General features: G+C 56.4%; 2 protein-coding genes and 1 long non-coding RNA gene across 7 annotated transcripts; 1 reads left to right on the forward strand and 2 right to left on the reverse strand.

Moving 5' to 3' along the window:
- Positions 1-1,546: 1,546 nt before the first annotated feature.
- On the reverse strand, positions 1,547-3,233 carry LOC137773402 (uncharacterized). 2 transcript variants are annotated; one of them, XR_011075667.1, is made up of 3 exons: positions 3,134-3,233; positions 2,396-2,463; positions 1,547-1,798 (listed from the first exon to the last, which is right to left on the reverse strand). It is a non-coding gene; the product is annotated as an uncharacterized lncRNA (long non-coding RNA). The 2 variants fall into 2 exon arrangements; XR_011075666.1 differs by having other exon boundaries at positions 2,396-2,542.
- Positions 2,907-12,079, forward strand: UBA7 (ubiquitin like modifier activating enzyme 7). Of its 4 annotated transcripts, XM_068558042.1 has the most exons (24): positions 2,907-3,464; positions 3,549-3,717; positions 3,817-3,951; positions 4,061-4,167; positions 4,499-4,589; positions 4,690-4,825; positions 5,026-5,123; positions 5,217-5,363; positions 5,778-5,960; positions 6,142-6,249; positions 6,407-6,487; positions 6,565-6,720; positions 6,814-6,979; positions 7,059-7,264; positions 7,363-7,427; positions 7,519-7,702; positions 7,796-7,870; positions 8,124-8,307; positions 8,844-8,926; positions 9,207-9,293; positions 9,385-9,576; positions 11,139-11,231; positions 11,307-11,407; positions 11,865-12,079. In XM_068558042.1, the coding sequence occupies exons 1-24, from the start codon at positions 3,409-3,411 to the stop codon at positions 11,992-11,994; spliced, it is 3,033 nt and encodes a 1,010-aa protein (XP_068414143.1). In that variant the 5' UTR covers positions 2,907-3,408; the 3' UTR covers positions 11,995-12,079. The 4 variants fall into 4 exon arrangements, with proteins under 4 accessions (XP_068414143.1, XP_068414144.1, XP_068414146.1 ...); XM_068558043.1 differs by lacking the exon at positions 4,061-4,167 and having other exon boundaries at positions 3,233-3,464; XM_068558045.1 differs by lacking the exons at positions 3,549-3,717; positions 4,061-4,167 and having other exon boundaries at positions 3,233-3,548.
- Positions 12,080-12,261: 182 nt separating this feature from the next.
- Positions 12,262-14,021, reverse strand: INKA1 (inka box actin regulator 1). The gene is made up of 2 exons (XM_068558404.1): positions 13,843-14,021; positions 12,262-13,095 (listed from the first exon to the last, which is right to left on the reverse strand). The coding sequence occupies exons 1-2, from the start codon at positions 13,891-13,893 to the stop codon at positions 12,295-12,297; spliced, it is 852 nt and encodes a 283-aa protein (XP_068414505.1). The 5' UTR covers positions 13,894-14,021; the 3' UTR covers positions 12,262-12,294.
- Positions 14,022-14,476: the final 455 nt, after the last annotated feature.

Below are 14,476 nucleotides of genomic sequence, written 5' to 3' on the forward strand. Positions count from 1 at the left end.
GGGAGTTGGACCCCTCTGGTGCTGCCTTGAGACAAGGACGGTTAGTGAGGGGAAGTGTAGCATCAAGTTAAGGGTGCAGTGGCTGGCTAATAGCTTTCTTATAGATCAGTAATGAACAATTCAAATTATTTTTATTTTTTATTTTTTTAAAAATATTTGTTTGACTGTATCAGGTCTTAGTTGCAGCACGTGGGATCTTCGTTGTGGCATGCGAACTCTTAGTTGCGGCACGTGGGATGTAGTTCCCTGACCAGGGATTGAACCTGGGCCCCCTGCATTGGGAACATGGAGTCTTAGCCACTGGACCACCAGGGAAGTCCCAACAATTAAAATTAAAAGCCCAATACCATTTACTTCAGCACCAAAAAAGAAGAAGAAAAAAGAAAACAAATATTTAGGTATAAATCTAACAAAATATGTACAAGATCTCTGTGAGGGAAAACTACAAAACTCTGGGTCTATACATACAATGGAATATTACTCAGCCTTTTAAAAAGTTCTGAGGGGCTTCCCTGGTGGTGCAGTGGTTGAGAATCTGCTTGCCAATGCAGGGGACATGGGTTCGAGCCCTGGTCTGGGAAGATCCCACATGCCGCGGAGCAACTAGGCCCGTGAGCCACAACTGCTGAGCCTGCGCGTCTGGAGCCTGTGCTCCGCAACAAGAGAGGCCGCGATAGTGAGAGGCCCGTGCACCGCGATGAAGAGTGGCCCCCACTTGCCACAACTAGAGAAAGCCCTCGCACAGAAACGAAGACCCAACACAGCCATAAATTAATTAATTAATTAATTTTTAAAAAAATAGTAAAAAAAAAAAAATCTGAAACATGCTATAACATAGATGAACCTTGAAGACATTAAGCTAAGTGAAATAATCCAGGCACAGAGGACAAATACTGTATAATCCATTTATATGAGATACCTAGAGTAGTCAAATTCATAGAGACAGAAAGTAGAATGGTTGTTGCCACGGGTGGGGAAGGAGGGAATGGGAAGTTATTGTTTAATGGGTTGAGAGTTTCAGTTTAGGAGGATGAAGTTCTGGAGATGAATGGTGGTGACGGTGGTACAACAATGTGAATGTCTTTAATGCTACTGAACCGTACATTTAAAGATGTTAAAATGGTAAATTTCATTTTATGCATATTTTATCACAATAAAAAAAAGGACCGAAATTCTGATACATGCTACAACCTAGATGAATGTTGAAAAGGTATGCTAAGTGAAATAAACCAGACACAAAAGGGCAAATACTTTATGATTCCACCTACATTAGGTACCTAGAATAGGCAAAGTCATAGAGACAAAATAGAATAGAAGCCCTAGGGAAACAGGGGATCTAAGATTGTTGACGAGTTACTGTTCAATGGATACAGTATTTCTCTTTGGGATAAAGAAAAAGTTCTGGAAATAGTGGTGATGGTTACACAATATTGTGAATGTACTTAATGCCACCGAATTGTACATTTAAAAATGGTTAAAACCACAATTTACAAAAATCTATTTCCATTTTAATAAGAGTTAAAAAAAATCAGGAATGGATGTTGAATTTCATCAAATGCCTTTTGGTATCTATTTGAAGATACCACTTACTTCAGAATCTGGCCCTGGTTTCTGTACCTAGTATGTATAACACAGCCAATAAATGTTCACTGAATGAAAAAAAAAAAACAAACACAATTACCTACTACTTTACACCCTCTAGGATGGATATAATTTGGAAAAAAAAAAAAGGAAAACCAGTTTGGCCATGATGTGGAGATCACTTCTGTACATTGCTTGTGGAAAATAGCTTGTTGGTCTGTCAAAAAATTAAACATAGAATTACCATGTGACCCAGCAATTCTACTCCTAGACATACACACAAAAGAATTGAAAACAAGTACTCAAATACTTGTTCAAGAACAATCGTAGTAGCACTATTCATAATATCCAAAAGGTATAAACAACTCAAATGTCAACAGGTGACTGGATAACAAATTGTGATATATGCCTCTGATGGAATATTATTCAGCCATAAAAAGGAATGATGTACTGATACATGCTACAATTTGGATTAACCTCAAAAAGATTATGTTAAGTGAAGGAAAACAGATACCAAATGTCACATTTTGTATGATTCCTTTTATATAAAATATCCAGAATGGGCAAATGCCTAGCGACAGAAAGCATATAAGTGTTTGCCAGGGGGTGAGATGTGGGATGTGGGATGGGTAGCAATTATTTAACATGGTTGTGGTGTTTTTCAGTGGGTGATGAAGTCTTGAAACTAGAGAGAGATGGTGGTTGCACAACATTGTCAATACACTAAATGCCACTACATTGTATACTTTAAAATGGTTATTTTAATGTTGTATGGATTTTACCTCAATTTAAAAAAACGAATTTATGATAGCACCTGGTTTAGCTATTGTGGAGTTTTGTGGGGAGCTGTGGTCCATCTTCTAAAGAACTGGCCCCAAGTTCCTAAGAAGGCAGAAGGGGACATCTGTGGGTGAAAGGTACACAGGACCTCTCTTTTCTATTTTTGCAGCTTCCTCTGAGTCTATAATTATTTCAAAATAAAAGTTTAAATGACAAATAAGGACACGTGATCATGGCTGCCCCATGCCTCCCACTCTCAGGGCTGGCACTCAGAGACTGAGAACCCTCTTTGAGTCCTGGCACTCATCAGTGAGAGATCCTGACTGGCCACCTAGGGCTGCCAACTGTCCTGACCAGGCAGCTGTGGGCAGAGGGGAATCCCTGATCCCTGAGGAGATGGCTTAGGGGCACGCAGGCACTCTCAAAGATGCTAGGCTCCACCCCAAGTCTGTAGTTTAAGCCCTGGATGTGGGACAGCGTAATCCATAAGCTCTCACAGCCTCTGGGACTGGCTCTGCCCTCTAGGGTCTCTAAGTCTCTGTGTGTGGTTAGGAGACCAGGCGAGTCCTCAGGACAAGGGAGTTCCCATCGGTACTCTGTGGGCAGGAAGCCCATCCAGGCAGGGGCCCCTAAGGGGGATAGGGGCCTGAGGTTTCAGGACATCTAGGGAGCTACAGGAGACCGCATGGATCCCTCCTATGGCCCTGCCGCCTTCCTCAAGAGAAATACCTGCTCTCCCAGAGGGGGAACAGATCCAGGAATTCTGTCCTACCTTGCCGTGCCCTAGGGCTGCCAGAACTCTTCTTTGCCAGGCTAGGCTGTGCTGGACAGGCTGGAGGCAGGACCAGGAGCCTGCTCAGTCTAGCTTCACTTTCACTTTTGCTTTGCCCGGAAATGACAGAGGAGCCAGGAAGAAAGCTGTGACCGGCAGTGTGCTTCACTCCTTAGCCTTAGTGCCTGTTTGCACTGGCTCCTGCTGGCACTGCCTGCCACACAGAGACCCTATCTGTAAGCGCTGCAGCCTGTTTTCCGGCCCCAGGCCTCAGGATGGATGTCTTGGAGACCTCCAAGTCGCTGGATGAAGAGCTGTACTCGCGGCAGCTGTGAGGCCCGAGGTGGGGAGGAGAGCGGGGTGGCCTTCTGACTTCTGATCTCCAATCGCCTGCCCTCTTACTTCCCACCCACAGGTATGTGCTGGGCTTGCCAGCCATGCAGAGGATTCAGGGAGCCAAGGTGCTACTGTCAGGCCTGCAGGGCCTGGGGGCTGAGGTGGCCAAAAACCTGGTCCTGATGGGCGTGGGCAGTCTCACTCTTCATGATCCCCACCCTACCTGCTGGTCTGACCTGTCTGCCCAGGTGAGGGTCCTGGGGGACTATGGGTTTCCAGACCATAGCCCTTGGGGATAGGGCCCAAGAGAAAACTCCTTGCTAAAGCCAGACTGGGTCTCTCTTTAGTTTTTCCTCTCAGAGCAGGACTTGGGAAGGAGCAGGGCTGAGGCATCTCAAGAACTTCTGGCTAAGCTCAATGGAGCTGTTCAGGTGTGCATCCACACAGGTGACATCACCGAGGACCTGCTGCTGGACTTCCAGGTACCCTCCCAGCCCTACTCTCCAGGCCAGCCCAGTGTCCCCCTCCAGCCTTTAGCAGCAGGGTGGGCTTGAAGTGGTTCTGGCCCTGCTGATCATGAGGTCCACCCAGGTGGTGGTGCTGACTGCCTCGGAGCTACAGGAGCAGCTGAAGGTGGGCACCATTTGCCATAAACACGGAGTCTGCTTTCTGGTGGCTGACACCCGAGGCCTCGTGGGGTGAGATGGCTTACCTAGCCTGCCACATCACAGGCAGCAACTGGTCCCAGTGCTGTCCCCAGCTCCAGGCTTGCTCTAGAGCCCCTCCACCCAACCTCAGGCCTGTCCCAGCATCCCCTCTTGATTATACAGTCCCCAGTCCCATTTGTCTGCTTCCTCTACCCCAGCCTCCAGACTTGATCCAGTAAACCCTTCAAACTCCAGCTTCCAAGCCTCTCCCAGCATTCTTTTCCCAATTCCTCTGGGCTTGCCCTAGTGTACGTCACCCTTCACCACAACTGTGGCAGTTAACCACTGAGCCATCTCAGTGACCCCTCCCACCCGACCACAGGCAGTTGTTCTGTGACTTTGGTGAGGACTTCACTGTGCAGGACCCTACAGAGGCAGAACCCCTGATGGCTGCCATCCAGCACATCTCCCAGGTGGGTGCTAATGTGGGGGGTGCTCACCTACTAAGGAGGGGCTGCCAGAGCCTGTGGAATGCAGGGACAGGCAGCCCTGAGCAAGCCACCTCTTATCCAGGGCTCCCCTGGCATTCTCACTCTGAGAGAAGAGGCTGATGCCCACCGCTTCAGCAGTGGGGATTTGGTGACTTTCTCAGGCATTGAGGGCATGGTGGAGCTCAACGGCTGTGCTCCTCGGCCTCTCCACGTGCAGAGTTAAGTCAACCCCACTCCAACTCCAGGCTCAGGGCCCAGGTCCCCACTGGGGGTGGACACAACCTGGTCCTTGGAGATAAGTTCTCCCTCCCCCTTCCTCAGGGTGGAGCAACATCAAGAATGTAGATGCAAGACAGGATGGGGTGTGGGGAACTACTCAGGTTCAGAGGGCATACTGACCAGGCTCGATCTCCCCTAGGGGATGGGACCTTGGAGATTGGGGACACAACAACTTTCTCTCGTTACTTGCGTGGTGGGGCTGTCACTGAGGTCAAGAGACCCAAGACTGTGAGCCACGTGAGTCCAAGTGCATCTGAGGTTGGGGAGCTTGGGTGCCTCGAGGGACCCGCAGTGTTCTGGACATGACCCTGAACCGAGTGCCCCCTGCAGGAGCCCCTGGACACAGCCCTGCTTCAGCCCCGTGTTGTGGCCCAGAGTCCCCAGGAAGTTCACCGTGCCCACTGCCTGCATCAGGCCTTCCATGCACTGCACAAGTTTCAGCAGCTCCATGGCCGCCCTCCTAAGCCCTGGGATCCTGTGAGTGGCCCCGTTGCCCCTCCCTCCAGCCTCTGTCTTAACGGGCCCTCACCTACCAGGAGGCAACAATGACTGTCTTACAGATCCAAGACTGAATCCAGAAGCAGTTTCCCACTCATATAAAGGAGATGATAAACACTATCTATAGACCAGAGGTTGGATCCATGGAAGGGCCAAGCACAAAGCCTGGGGACCCATGCTACTCCTAACCCCTAAGATCTGGCCTGGAAGGTGCCCCCAGGTTGGGGAAGCCTCCAGGGCCATTGTCTGGCACCGGGCATCCGCTAGTGGGGCCCTCCCACTCAGGCTTCTGCTTCCTCTTCTGTGGAACAGGGTGGTTGGCTGCCTGAAGGATTCAAATGCGGAGTGGAGCTCAAGCTGGGGCTGCTTTACCCACAGAGTTCTACCCGATAGGTTGATGCAGAGATGGTGGTGGACCTAGCCCAGGCCCTGGAATCACTGAAGGGGACGGAAGGAGAGCCTTTGGAAGAGCAGCTGGATAAGGCTCTGGTGCGGACAGTTGCCCTGAGCAGTGCTGGTGGCTTGAGCCCCATGGCAGCCGTGCTGGGTGCAGTGGCTGCTCAGGAAGTGCTGAAGGTGGGCACAGGCAGAGGCAGGGCGGGGCTGGGAAGGGTGCAGAGGTCGGTGTGGGTGCCACAGGGTGCCCAATACCAGATAGCGGCCCTGGGAGCTTCACCAACCTGGGTGCAGCCCTCAGCCAGGATCTGAGGGGATTAGGAGGTGGGAAGAGTCCCCAGACTGAAGTGCTGACTTCTAGGCAGTCTCCAAGAAGTTTATGCCCCTGGACCAGTGGCTGTACTTTGATGCCCTTGATTGCCTTCCAGAAGATGAGGAGCCCTTTCCCAATCCTGAGGACTATGCACCGGTGAGAACCTGGGGTAGGGGTGCAAGCCTTATCCAAACTCAGGACTGGGGGAGAAAGAGGAAGAACGGTCCCGAGATCCTGACCTGGAAAACTGGGTGCAGGAGGGAGATGCAGCACAGGCCAGTGGCCATCACTGACCCCTGTCTGTGTCCCCTAGAGAGACTGCCGCTATGACGGGCAAATTGCAGTGTTTGGGGCCGGTTTTCAGGAGAAGCTGAGCCACCAGCACTACCTCCTGGTGAGCTATGTGGTGAGGTTGGGAGTATGTGGAAGGGCAAGGCCTGGCCCTCTGGCTAAGGTTGCTCCTGCTGGCAGGTGGGTGCTGGCGCTATCGGCTGCGAGCTGCTCAAAGGCTTTGCCCTAGTGGGCCTGGGTGCCGGCGGCAGTGGGGGCGTGACAGTTGCTGACATGGACCACGTGGAGCGCTCCAACCTCAGCCGGCAGTTTCTCTTCAGGCCCCAGGACTTTGGTGTGAGTGCCGACCCGTCCCCACACCCGTGTCCTGGACTGTCCTCCCACAATGCGCCCCTTCCCCCACCCAACGTCTTCCTGCTTTCTTCTCAGAGGCCAAAGGCGGAGGTGGCTGCAGAGGCTGCTCACCGCCTGAACTCAGATTTGCAGGTGACCCCGCTCACCTACCAGCTGGATCTTACTACAGAGCACATCTATGGGGACAACTTCTTCTCCAGTGTGGATGGCGTGGCTGCTGCCCTGGACAGTTTCCAGGCCCGTGAGTGCTCAAGCCTAGAACTCACCCCTTGTCCGAGGCTGTGCCAGCCCCACTTCTGACCCTCTGCCCCCCTTGCCAGGGCGCTATGTGGCTGCTCGCTGCACCCACTATCTGAAGCCACTACTGGAGGCGGGCACCAAGGGCACCTTGGGCAGTGCTTGTGTGTTCATACCACACGTGACTGAGGACTACAGAGCCCCCGCCTCCGCTGCAGCTTCTGAGGATGCCTCCTACCCTGTCTGCACCGTGCGGCACTTCCCCAGCACAACCGAGCACACCTTGCAGGTGGGAAGAACCCCAGAGACTCCTACCCACCTGGCTCAGTCCTCAGCTGCAGACCTCTTTGCCAACCGGCACCTCATGGTTCCTCCCTCCCCTCACAGTGGGCCCGGGATGAGTTTGAAGGACTTTTCCGTCTGTCTGCCGAGACCATCAACTGCCACCAACAGTAAGACCGCCAACAAGGGTGAATGGGAGTCCAGGCTCCCTAACACCAAGAGGCTTAGGGCTTAGCCTCAAACTTTCTCCTCTGTCCGCAGGGCATTCACGTCTCTGGCACACTTGGATGAGTCACAGGTGCTGACCCTGCAGCAGGTGGTGCTGGGTGTCCTGAGAGAGCGTCCACAGAACTGGCAAGACTGCGTGCTTTGGGCCCTTGGCCAGTGGCAACTCTGCTTCCATTATGGCATCACACAGCTGCTGAGCCGCTTCCCACCCGACAAAGTGGGTGGCTAGGGGTCAGGAGGCTGAGGGCCTCCTCAGGAGGCTGAGGGCTCAGGGTGACCCGGCTGAGCCCAGCAGCCTCCATTTCCCTAGGTGCTAGAGGATGGAACTCTTTTCTGGTCGGGTCCCAAACAGTGTCCCTGGCCCTTGGAGTTTGACGCCAGCCAAGTGAGTGGAGTCCCTTGGCGGCCCTGAGATGGGAATATGGCCCCTCAGAGCGGAGGTGGGCACCTCTATATTTTGTAGCATCTCACAGATGCTGAGAGGGAGAAAGCCGTGTTTGTGCACATGTGGGTGTCCACATGGGAGGCAGAGGCAGGCACTCAAACAGATCCACAAATGGGCGGTGACCCCCACCCCATGCACCCACACAAGCTCGCTCAAGCCCATGCAGCCACCCCTGCTCTTTGTCTCACTGCAGGACACGCATCTCCTCTACGTGCTAGCGGCTGCCAACCTGTATGCCCAGATGCATGGGCTGCCTGGCTCACGGGACCAGACTGCGTTCAGGCGACTGCTGAAGTTGCTGCCATTGCCTGACCCACAGGACTTAGCCCCCATTTTTGCTAGTGACCTGGAGCTGGCTTCGGCTTATGCTGAGTTTGGTGAGGTCCCTGACCCTGGCCCCCCGTGCTGCCACCCAAAGGCCTGACCCTCCTCAGACTGTGCTGCAGAAAGAAAACGGGGTCTGGGGGCCCTGAAACCAACTCAATACCTCTCAGGCCCTCTGACCTTGCTTCTCTCTAGCCTTGGGTTCATCCTCTGGCCCCTCAGTAGGTCCTCTCCCTGCTGCCTACCCCACCCACACCCCACTCCCCCACCCCCATTCCTTTGGCAGACTCTCAGCCAAAAAAAACAAAAACAAAAACCAAACAAACAAAAAAACACAAACCACTGGGCCCTAGGGAGCAACTAGCTGTGGCCCCCAGATGAGAACAGAGTCACATAGGTGTGCATGGGCACACACACACACACAAGTGAGGGCTGGGGCTGCTGGAGAGGAGATTGCACCATCCATCAAGGGGTCTCCCTGAAAGTGGTAAGTGATAGGCTTGGCAGGGACCAAGGATAGGCAGCAGGCTCCAGAAGAGTGCAGGACATGGGGGCTAAGGACTGCCCCAACACCCCCTTCCCCTGACAGACCCTGAGCAGTCGAAGAAACTGCATGAAGCCCTGGAAATCTGGACTGTGGGCCCTCCCCTGGAACCCTTGCCATTTGAGAAGGTGGGAGCCCAAGTTGGGGTGAAGGGCGGGGTGAGAGAGGTTGTTGGGGAAGGTCAAGAGCTAAGAAGGTAGCTTTGAAGCCCCTTGGCCTGAGTTTTCCTCCCAGAAGGACCCCAGAAGCAGCTCATCTTCCCCGAGCCTCAGCCTCCTTATCTGTTAAGTGGGGAGATGTGAGCATCCACCCCACCGAATTGTGTGAAGAGCTGTGCAGTGGCACAGGGTCGGCTGAGGTGAGGGGCACTGGGACAATGTTAATACTACTGTGCCTTGGGCCTCACAGGACGATGATTTCCATGTGGATTTTGTGGCGGCAGCGGCGAGCCTGCGAGCTCAGAACTATGGGATCCCACCAGCAGACCGCACCAAGGTACCCTGCCCCTTGGGGCTCAGGCCTGGAGGTGGGGGTCAAACCCTAACCTTATGCCTTGGGCCCAGACCAAATCTCCTGTCCTTGGCAGACCAAGCGAATTGTGGGCCGGATTACCCCAGCCATTGCCACTACTACGGCAGCTGTGGCTGGCCTGGTGGGCCTGGAGCTGTATAAGGTGGTGGGCAGCCCACGGCCCCGCAGTGCCTTTCGCCACAGCTACCTGAACCTGGCTGAAAACTACTTTAGCCGCTGGGTACCTCACGCCCCAGCCATCCAGGAGGTGAGCCCTTGACACCCCACCCATACCAGACCTGAGTTTTCCCTGCACCTACCCAAACAGGCCCTACTTTAGCTTCAGGCTCTCATCAGGACCCAGACTCTGGGGGAGTCCTCAAGACTCCCTCCAGTCGCCTCCCTGCTGCAAAGCCAGGCTGGGACCTGTCAGACACAGGAAGCAGCCGTCAGCCACCCCCACCCCCCAACAGTCCGGGTCTGGGGGAGCTGCAGCTTTAACTCATTAGTGGAGCCAGACATCCCCCGCAGTTCCCTCCTTCCCAGGAGTGCCCCTGAGGGGGAGGGGGAATAGGGCCCTAGCCCCAAACGGAGCCTAATATCGGCCTGCAAACATGGGGATCCTGGCCCTCCCCCTCGACCTGAGTTAAAGGGCACTGAGCTCACCACCACCGGTGTGGGGTGTGCAGCCCTGTGGGGATGTGTGCATTCATGTCACAGGTGTGAGTGCACACAGGTCTAGGCATCCCTGGCCCTGTGGTGTGTGGGCATGGAGGGAGCATGCTTGCACATCTGTGTGCCAGATGGGACTGCAGGGCTCTTTCACAATGTGGGCTTGCATGTGTGTGCATGTGAGTACACGTGGGCTTGTGTACATGTGTGTTCCTTCAAGTGTAGGGCTATGAATGCCCCTGGCTGTGTGCCCAGGTTCTGCGATAGTTGGCATTTCCTTAGGGCAGAGAAGAGGGTACAGAGAGAATTCCCTCACCGGGGGAGAGGGGAGAGGTCATGGGCCAGCACTGGGCTTTTGCTGAGCAGCCCTGGGGTCCCTCAGGGCACAGCACACAGAGCCCCTTTGTGAGGGGCCCCTCCTCTAGCTAGAACACAAGCTGCCTTTGTCCGTGGAGGAGGGGGAGGGGAAGGGTCCCCCATCTCACCTCTGGCCTCGTCTCAGCTTGACCCCACTGTGTTTTCTGGGGAGCTGGCAGAACTCCTCCTGTCTTGGTCCCTGGCTGCCTGCCACCCTTATGCCCTCAGCTCTGGGTACCAGAACCCCAAGACTCCAGAAATAAGGAAGGAACAAAGGAACAGGAAGAGGAGTCCTCTGTGGACTGTGTTCCTGCTAGAGTCACTGTGCCCCTTGCCATGTGCCCATGAGTAGTCCAAGGCCCTGGTGGTAAAGGATTAGGGGACAGGATTTACCCCACCCCCAGCATCCAGCCTTGCATTTGAGGAACAAGCAGCTTTATCAGAGACTGCAGCGGCCCTGCTCCCGCTTCCTCAGGAAGCATTGCCCCCCCAACACACACACACACACACACACACACACACACACACACACACACACACAACCGGCCCGTGTGATGGATCGCCTGTTTCCCTGTGTGGGGGCCCCGTAGCCCCATTTCCTGTGCTGGCCCCAGCATGGGCGGGGAGGGTGTTGAGATTCTGGGCCCAGATCCCACCTTCCACCCCCACCCCCTGGCTTCTGCTTCCTGCCTCTAGTCCAGCTCCTCCCCTAGGAAAGGGGCCATAAGCTATTGGTAACTGGGGTAGGGGGAGGGTGTGTGTGTAAGAAGCTTCTCACTCCTCCCCACTACTGCCCCCCAGTTCCATCACTGGAAGTGGACCTGTTGGGACCGCCTGGAAGTGCCTGCTGGGCAGCCCGAGAGGACCCTGGAGTCACTGCTGGCCCATGTCCAGGTGTGCCCCATTCCTGCCCTTCCCCCAGGTCTGGCCCAGCCTGGCCCAGCTGGCACCTAACCTGTCTCTCTCTAGAAACTAAATGGGCTGAGGGTGAGGATGCTGCTGCACGGGAAGGCCCTGCTCTACTCAGCAGGATGGTCTCCTGAAAAGCAGGACCAGCACCTGTCCCGCAGGTGAGCCCACACCTGGCTTTAACCTCATTCTGTCCCTGGAGGTGGGAGGTGGGGGACAAGCAGCCTTTCCTCTTCCCAATCCCATTTGGGCCCCTCACACCTTCCTGAAGTTTTCTTTTGCCAAATGGAGCCAGCAAATGGGCTGGGGGTGGGGTGAGGGCCAAGAGCCTGAGGAGAGGCCTCTAGGAGCTGCCTGCTTGGCCAGCCCCACCAGCTCACGCCCTGCTCAGCTCCCCTTTCACGGCCCTCTCCCAGAGGACTCACAGCTTCCTGCCTCCTGCCCACCCCGCCAGCCGCTCCTAAAATAGTTTCAGATGTTTCCTGTCTTGGGCTGCTCCTGCTCCTGGCTTGGGCTCCTTATGGCCCGCCAACACCCTATAGTCCATGCTAGGACACTCTCTGCCTGCCACCGCTCACCTACCCAATCTCCCCACCCCTCTCCCCCCCATGCCACCAGGGTGACGGATCTGGTGCTGGAGGTGACACGCCAGGTGCCTGAGCCTGGGCAGCGGGTGCTGGTATTGGAGCTCAGCTATGAGGGTGAGAAGGAGGACGTTACCTTCCCACCCTTGCACTACAAGCTGTGACAAGGCAGCAGCCCCACCACCCAGCTCTGTTGAGCCATGCATCCCAAGCCCACGGTAGGCGCTTAATAAATGCTTGTTGAAGGAAGGTGTAAGTGGACAGGATGGATGATGGAACACGGGGCAGACACATGGGGTGTGACATGGACATGACAGGGACCCCTGCAGGGAGGGAAAAGGCTCTTTAGATTTGCCTGCCTGAGTTGTGCCTTGCAGGACTGAGGCTGCCTCCTGGAGCCTCAGGGGTATGGAACCAGGACAGTGCAGAGAAAGGCCTTTATTGTCCCAGGCTGGAGGGCAGGGTCAGAGGTAGCTGACAACATCATTGCAGATGATGGGCTGGCGACTGCGGCAACTCATGAGGGCTGCAAAGCGTGAGACATCTGCAGGCAGTTCGGGTTCCGGGCGAGGTGGGCATGACAGTCGCTTTCCTGCCACTGCTGCCCGGCGTGCCCTGGCCAGCTGGCGCCGCAGCTGCTCAGAGAGGCCAAGCAGGAACTGGGGGGGCCGAGCACGGGCACGGGGCCCACCCCCACTGTCCCCCTCACCTGCTGCCTCGGGCAGCTCCATCCAGTTGTGCACCAAGTCAGCAAAACAGTTGTCCCCCAGCACCAGGGGCTGGCGACTACGACCTCTGCTAAGCAGGGCTGCTGTCCAGTCCTCAGCTTCCAGCCCCTGCCAGTGCTCCAGGCAGGCATCTGGGGTGGACTTGGGCCGTGGTCGGTGGGCAGGTGGTACACTGGCCGCAGGAGCTCTGCCAGGCAGGGGGATGCCACTGGCCGAGAGGCGCTGTCTACGGGGGTGCCATGCTGAGGGTGGTGGATGCTGGAGTACAGGCAGCTCTTCCTCTCTCCATGTGCTGCCTGACACCTCTGAGAAGCCAGAGTCCCAGTCTAGGGCATGCTCCCTGGGGCCCCCCAAGGCTGCACCCCTGTCTCCTGTCACCACAGCTTCTTCCTCCGCTTCCTCCACACCACAGGCTGAGTCCTCTTCCAAGGCATCTGAGGCCCTGAGCCGGTGCTTGAGCCGCATGCCTGGGCCAGGTTTGGGGGGTTGCGGAAGGGGGCCAGGCATTGGGGGTGAGTCTGTGTCCCGGCCACACAGCTGTGGAGGAAGAGAGGGCAGAAGTCGAAGGAGCAGTGCTTGTCACCCCTGTCTGCCTGGTCAGGCCAATTCCAAAACAGAAGGCCCAGGAGGGCTGGATTGGCCTGCAGGCCTAAGCAGCAAAGCCTCTAGTGGGCACAGGGCCGGCATGGGGCGCTGGCACACGAAGCTCGTGTGGCTCCCATCTGCCGACCTGGTGGCAGTCCGGCAGGCTGCAGCACGCAGCGCCGGGCAAGTCGGTACCCGCCACCAGGGCGGGAGGCAGGGTTGCGGGCCTGCATTGGGAAGTAAGTCCTGCTCAGGGCTGGGGGGTGGGCATCCTGTGCCTCTTGAGGGATTCAGCTCCCCAAAGCCCGCAGCGTCTTTCAGAGAAGAATAGAGCACCTGCCAGGTGGGGTATAGAGGACAGAGGTACAGGCCAGCCTGGAATAGGAGGCATCCATAGCAGCACCACACCTCTTTAGTCCCTCGCAGCCCCCTGCTCCGCCCCACAAGAAGTTTCTCCCACCAACTTCCTCCGCCGCGCCGGCAGCACGGCCAGCTGGGCGGCTGTTACTTGATGCCCAGCACAGCTTCCAACCGTCCGAAACCCGACGCGGGCCATCTGGGCCAACTGCGTCGCCCCGCCCCCATCCTGTCTTGGATGGGCACTCAGGAGAGCCCCCCCACCCGAGTGCCTTTCGGGCAGGAAGGCAGCCGAGCACCCCACACACGTCCTCACAAGCCACAACCGCTCCCAAGCCTCACCAGTTCCCAGCGGAGCTGGCCCAGGAAACTGTCAAGCCGAGCACTGTGCATGCCCGTTCCGGAGCCCCCGCCAGGCCTGCCAATTCCTCTTCGAACTTCAGCGAGAGGGGGGGCGGAGAGGGCCCCGCGGGCCGGCCAGCGGCGCCCTTACCCTCCGCCTGGTTCCGCGGCTCCTCCCTCTCCCTAGCTCCCGCCGTCGCTGCCGCCCCAACATCTGGCAGCCCCGCCCCGCCCCTAGCGCCGCAGCCAATGGGGCTGGGGCGGGGCTGATGTGGCCCCGCCCCCGGACTCTGCCGGGTGGGTGAGCCGGCCGCCCACTACCCACTCCACAGCAGCTCTGGGGGGAGGGGCAGGACTATAGCTGGAAGCTGGGCCGCGTCCGGCCCCTGACTACCCAAAGTCCCGGGCCGTTGAGCTGACTCCGGGTTCGCTGCATGACCCAGGACAAGTCGCTGCCCTGCGGTAGCCTCAGCTTCCCCATTTTTCCCAGGATAGAGTTGTGGTCCCTCCCGCGCGGGTTCCCCGGCTGCGCCCTTGAGCGGGCAGAGCGCCCCCAATCGTCGGATTCGGCACTGATGTGGCCCACTCGCGGTTCGACCCACTGAATCCGCTCCTGGAGCCGGCCTTGACAGTC

The sequence above is a fragment of the Eschrichtius robustus genome, chromosome 12 (assembly GCF_028021215.1).
Source record: "Eschrichtius robustus isolate mEscRob2 chromosome 12, mEscRob2.pri, whole genome shotgun sequence".
Lineage (NCBI taxonomy): Eukaryota > Metazoa > Chordata > Mammalia > Artiodactyla > Eschrichtiidae > Eschrichtius > Eschrichtius robustus.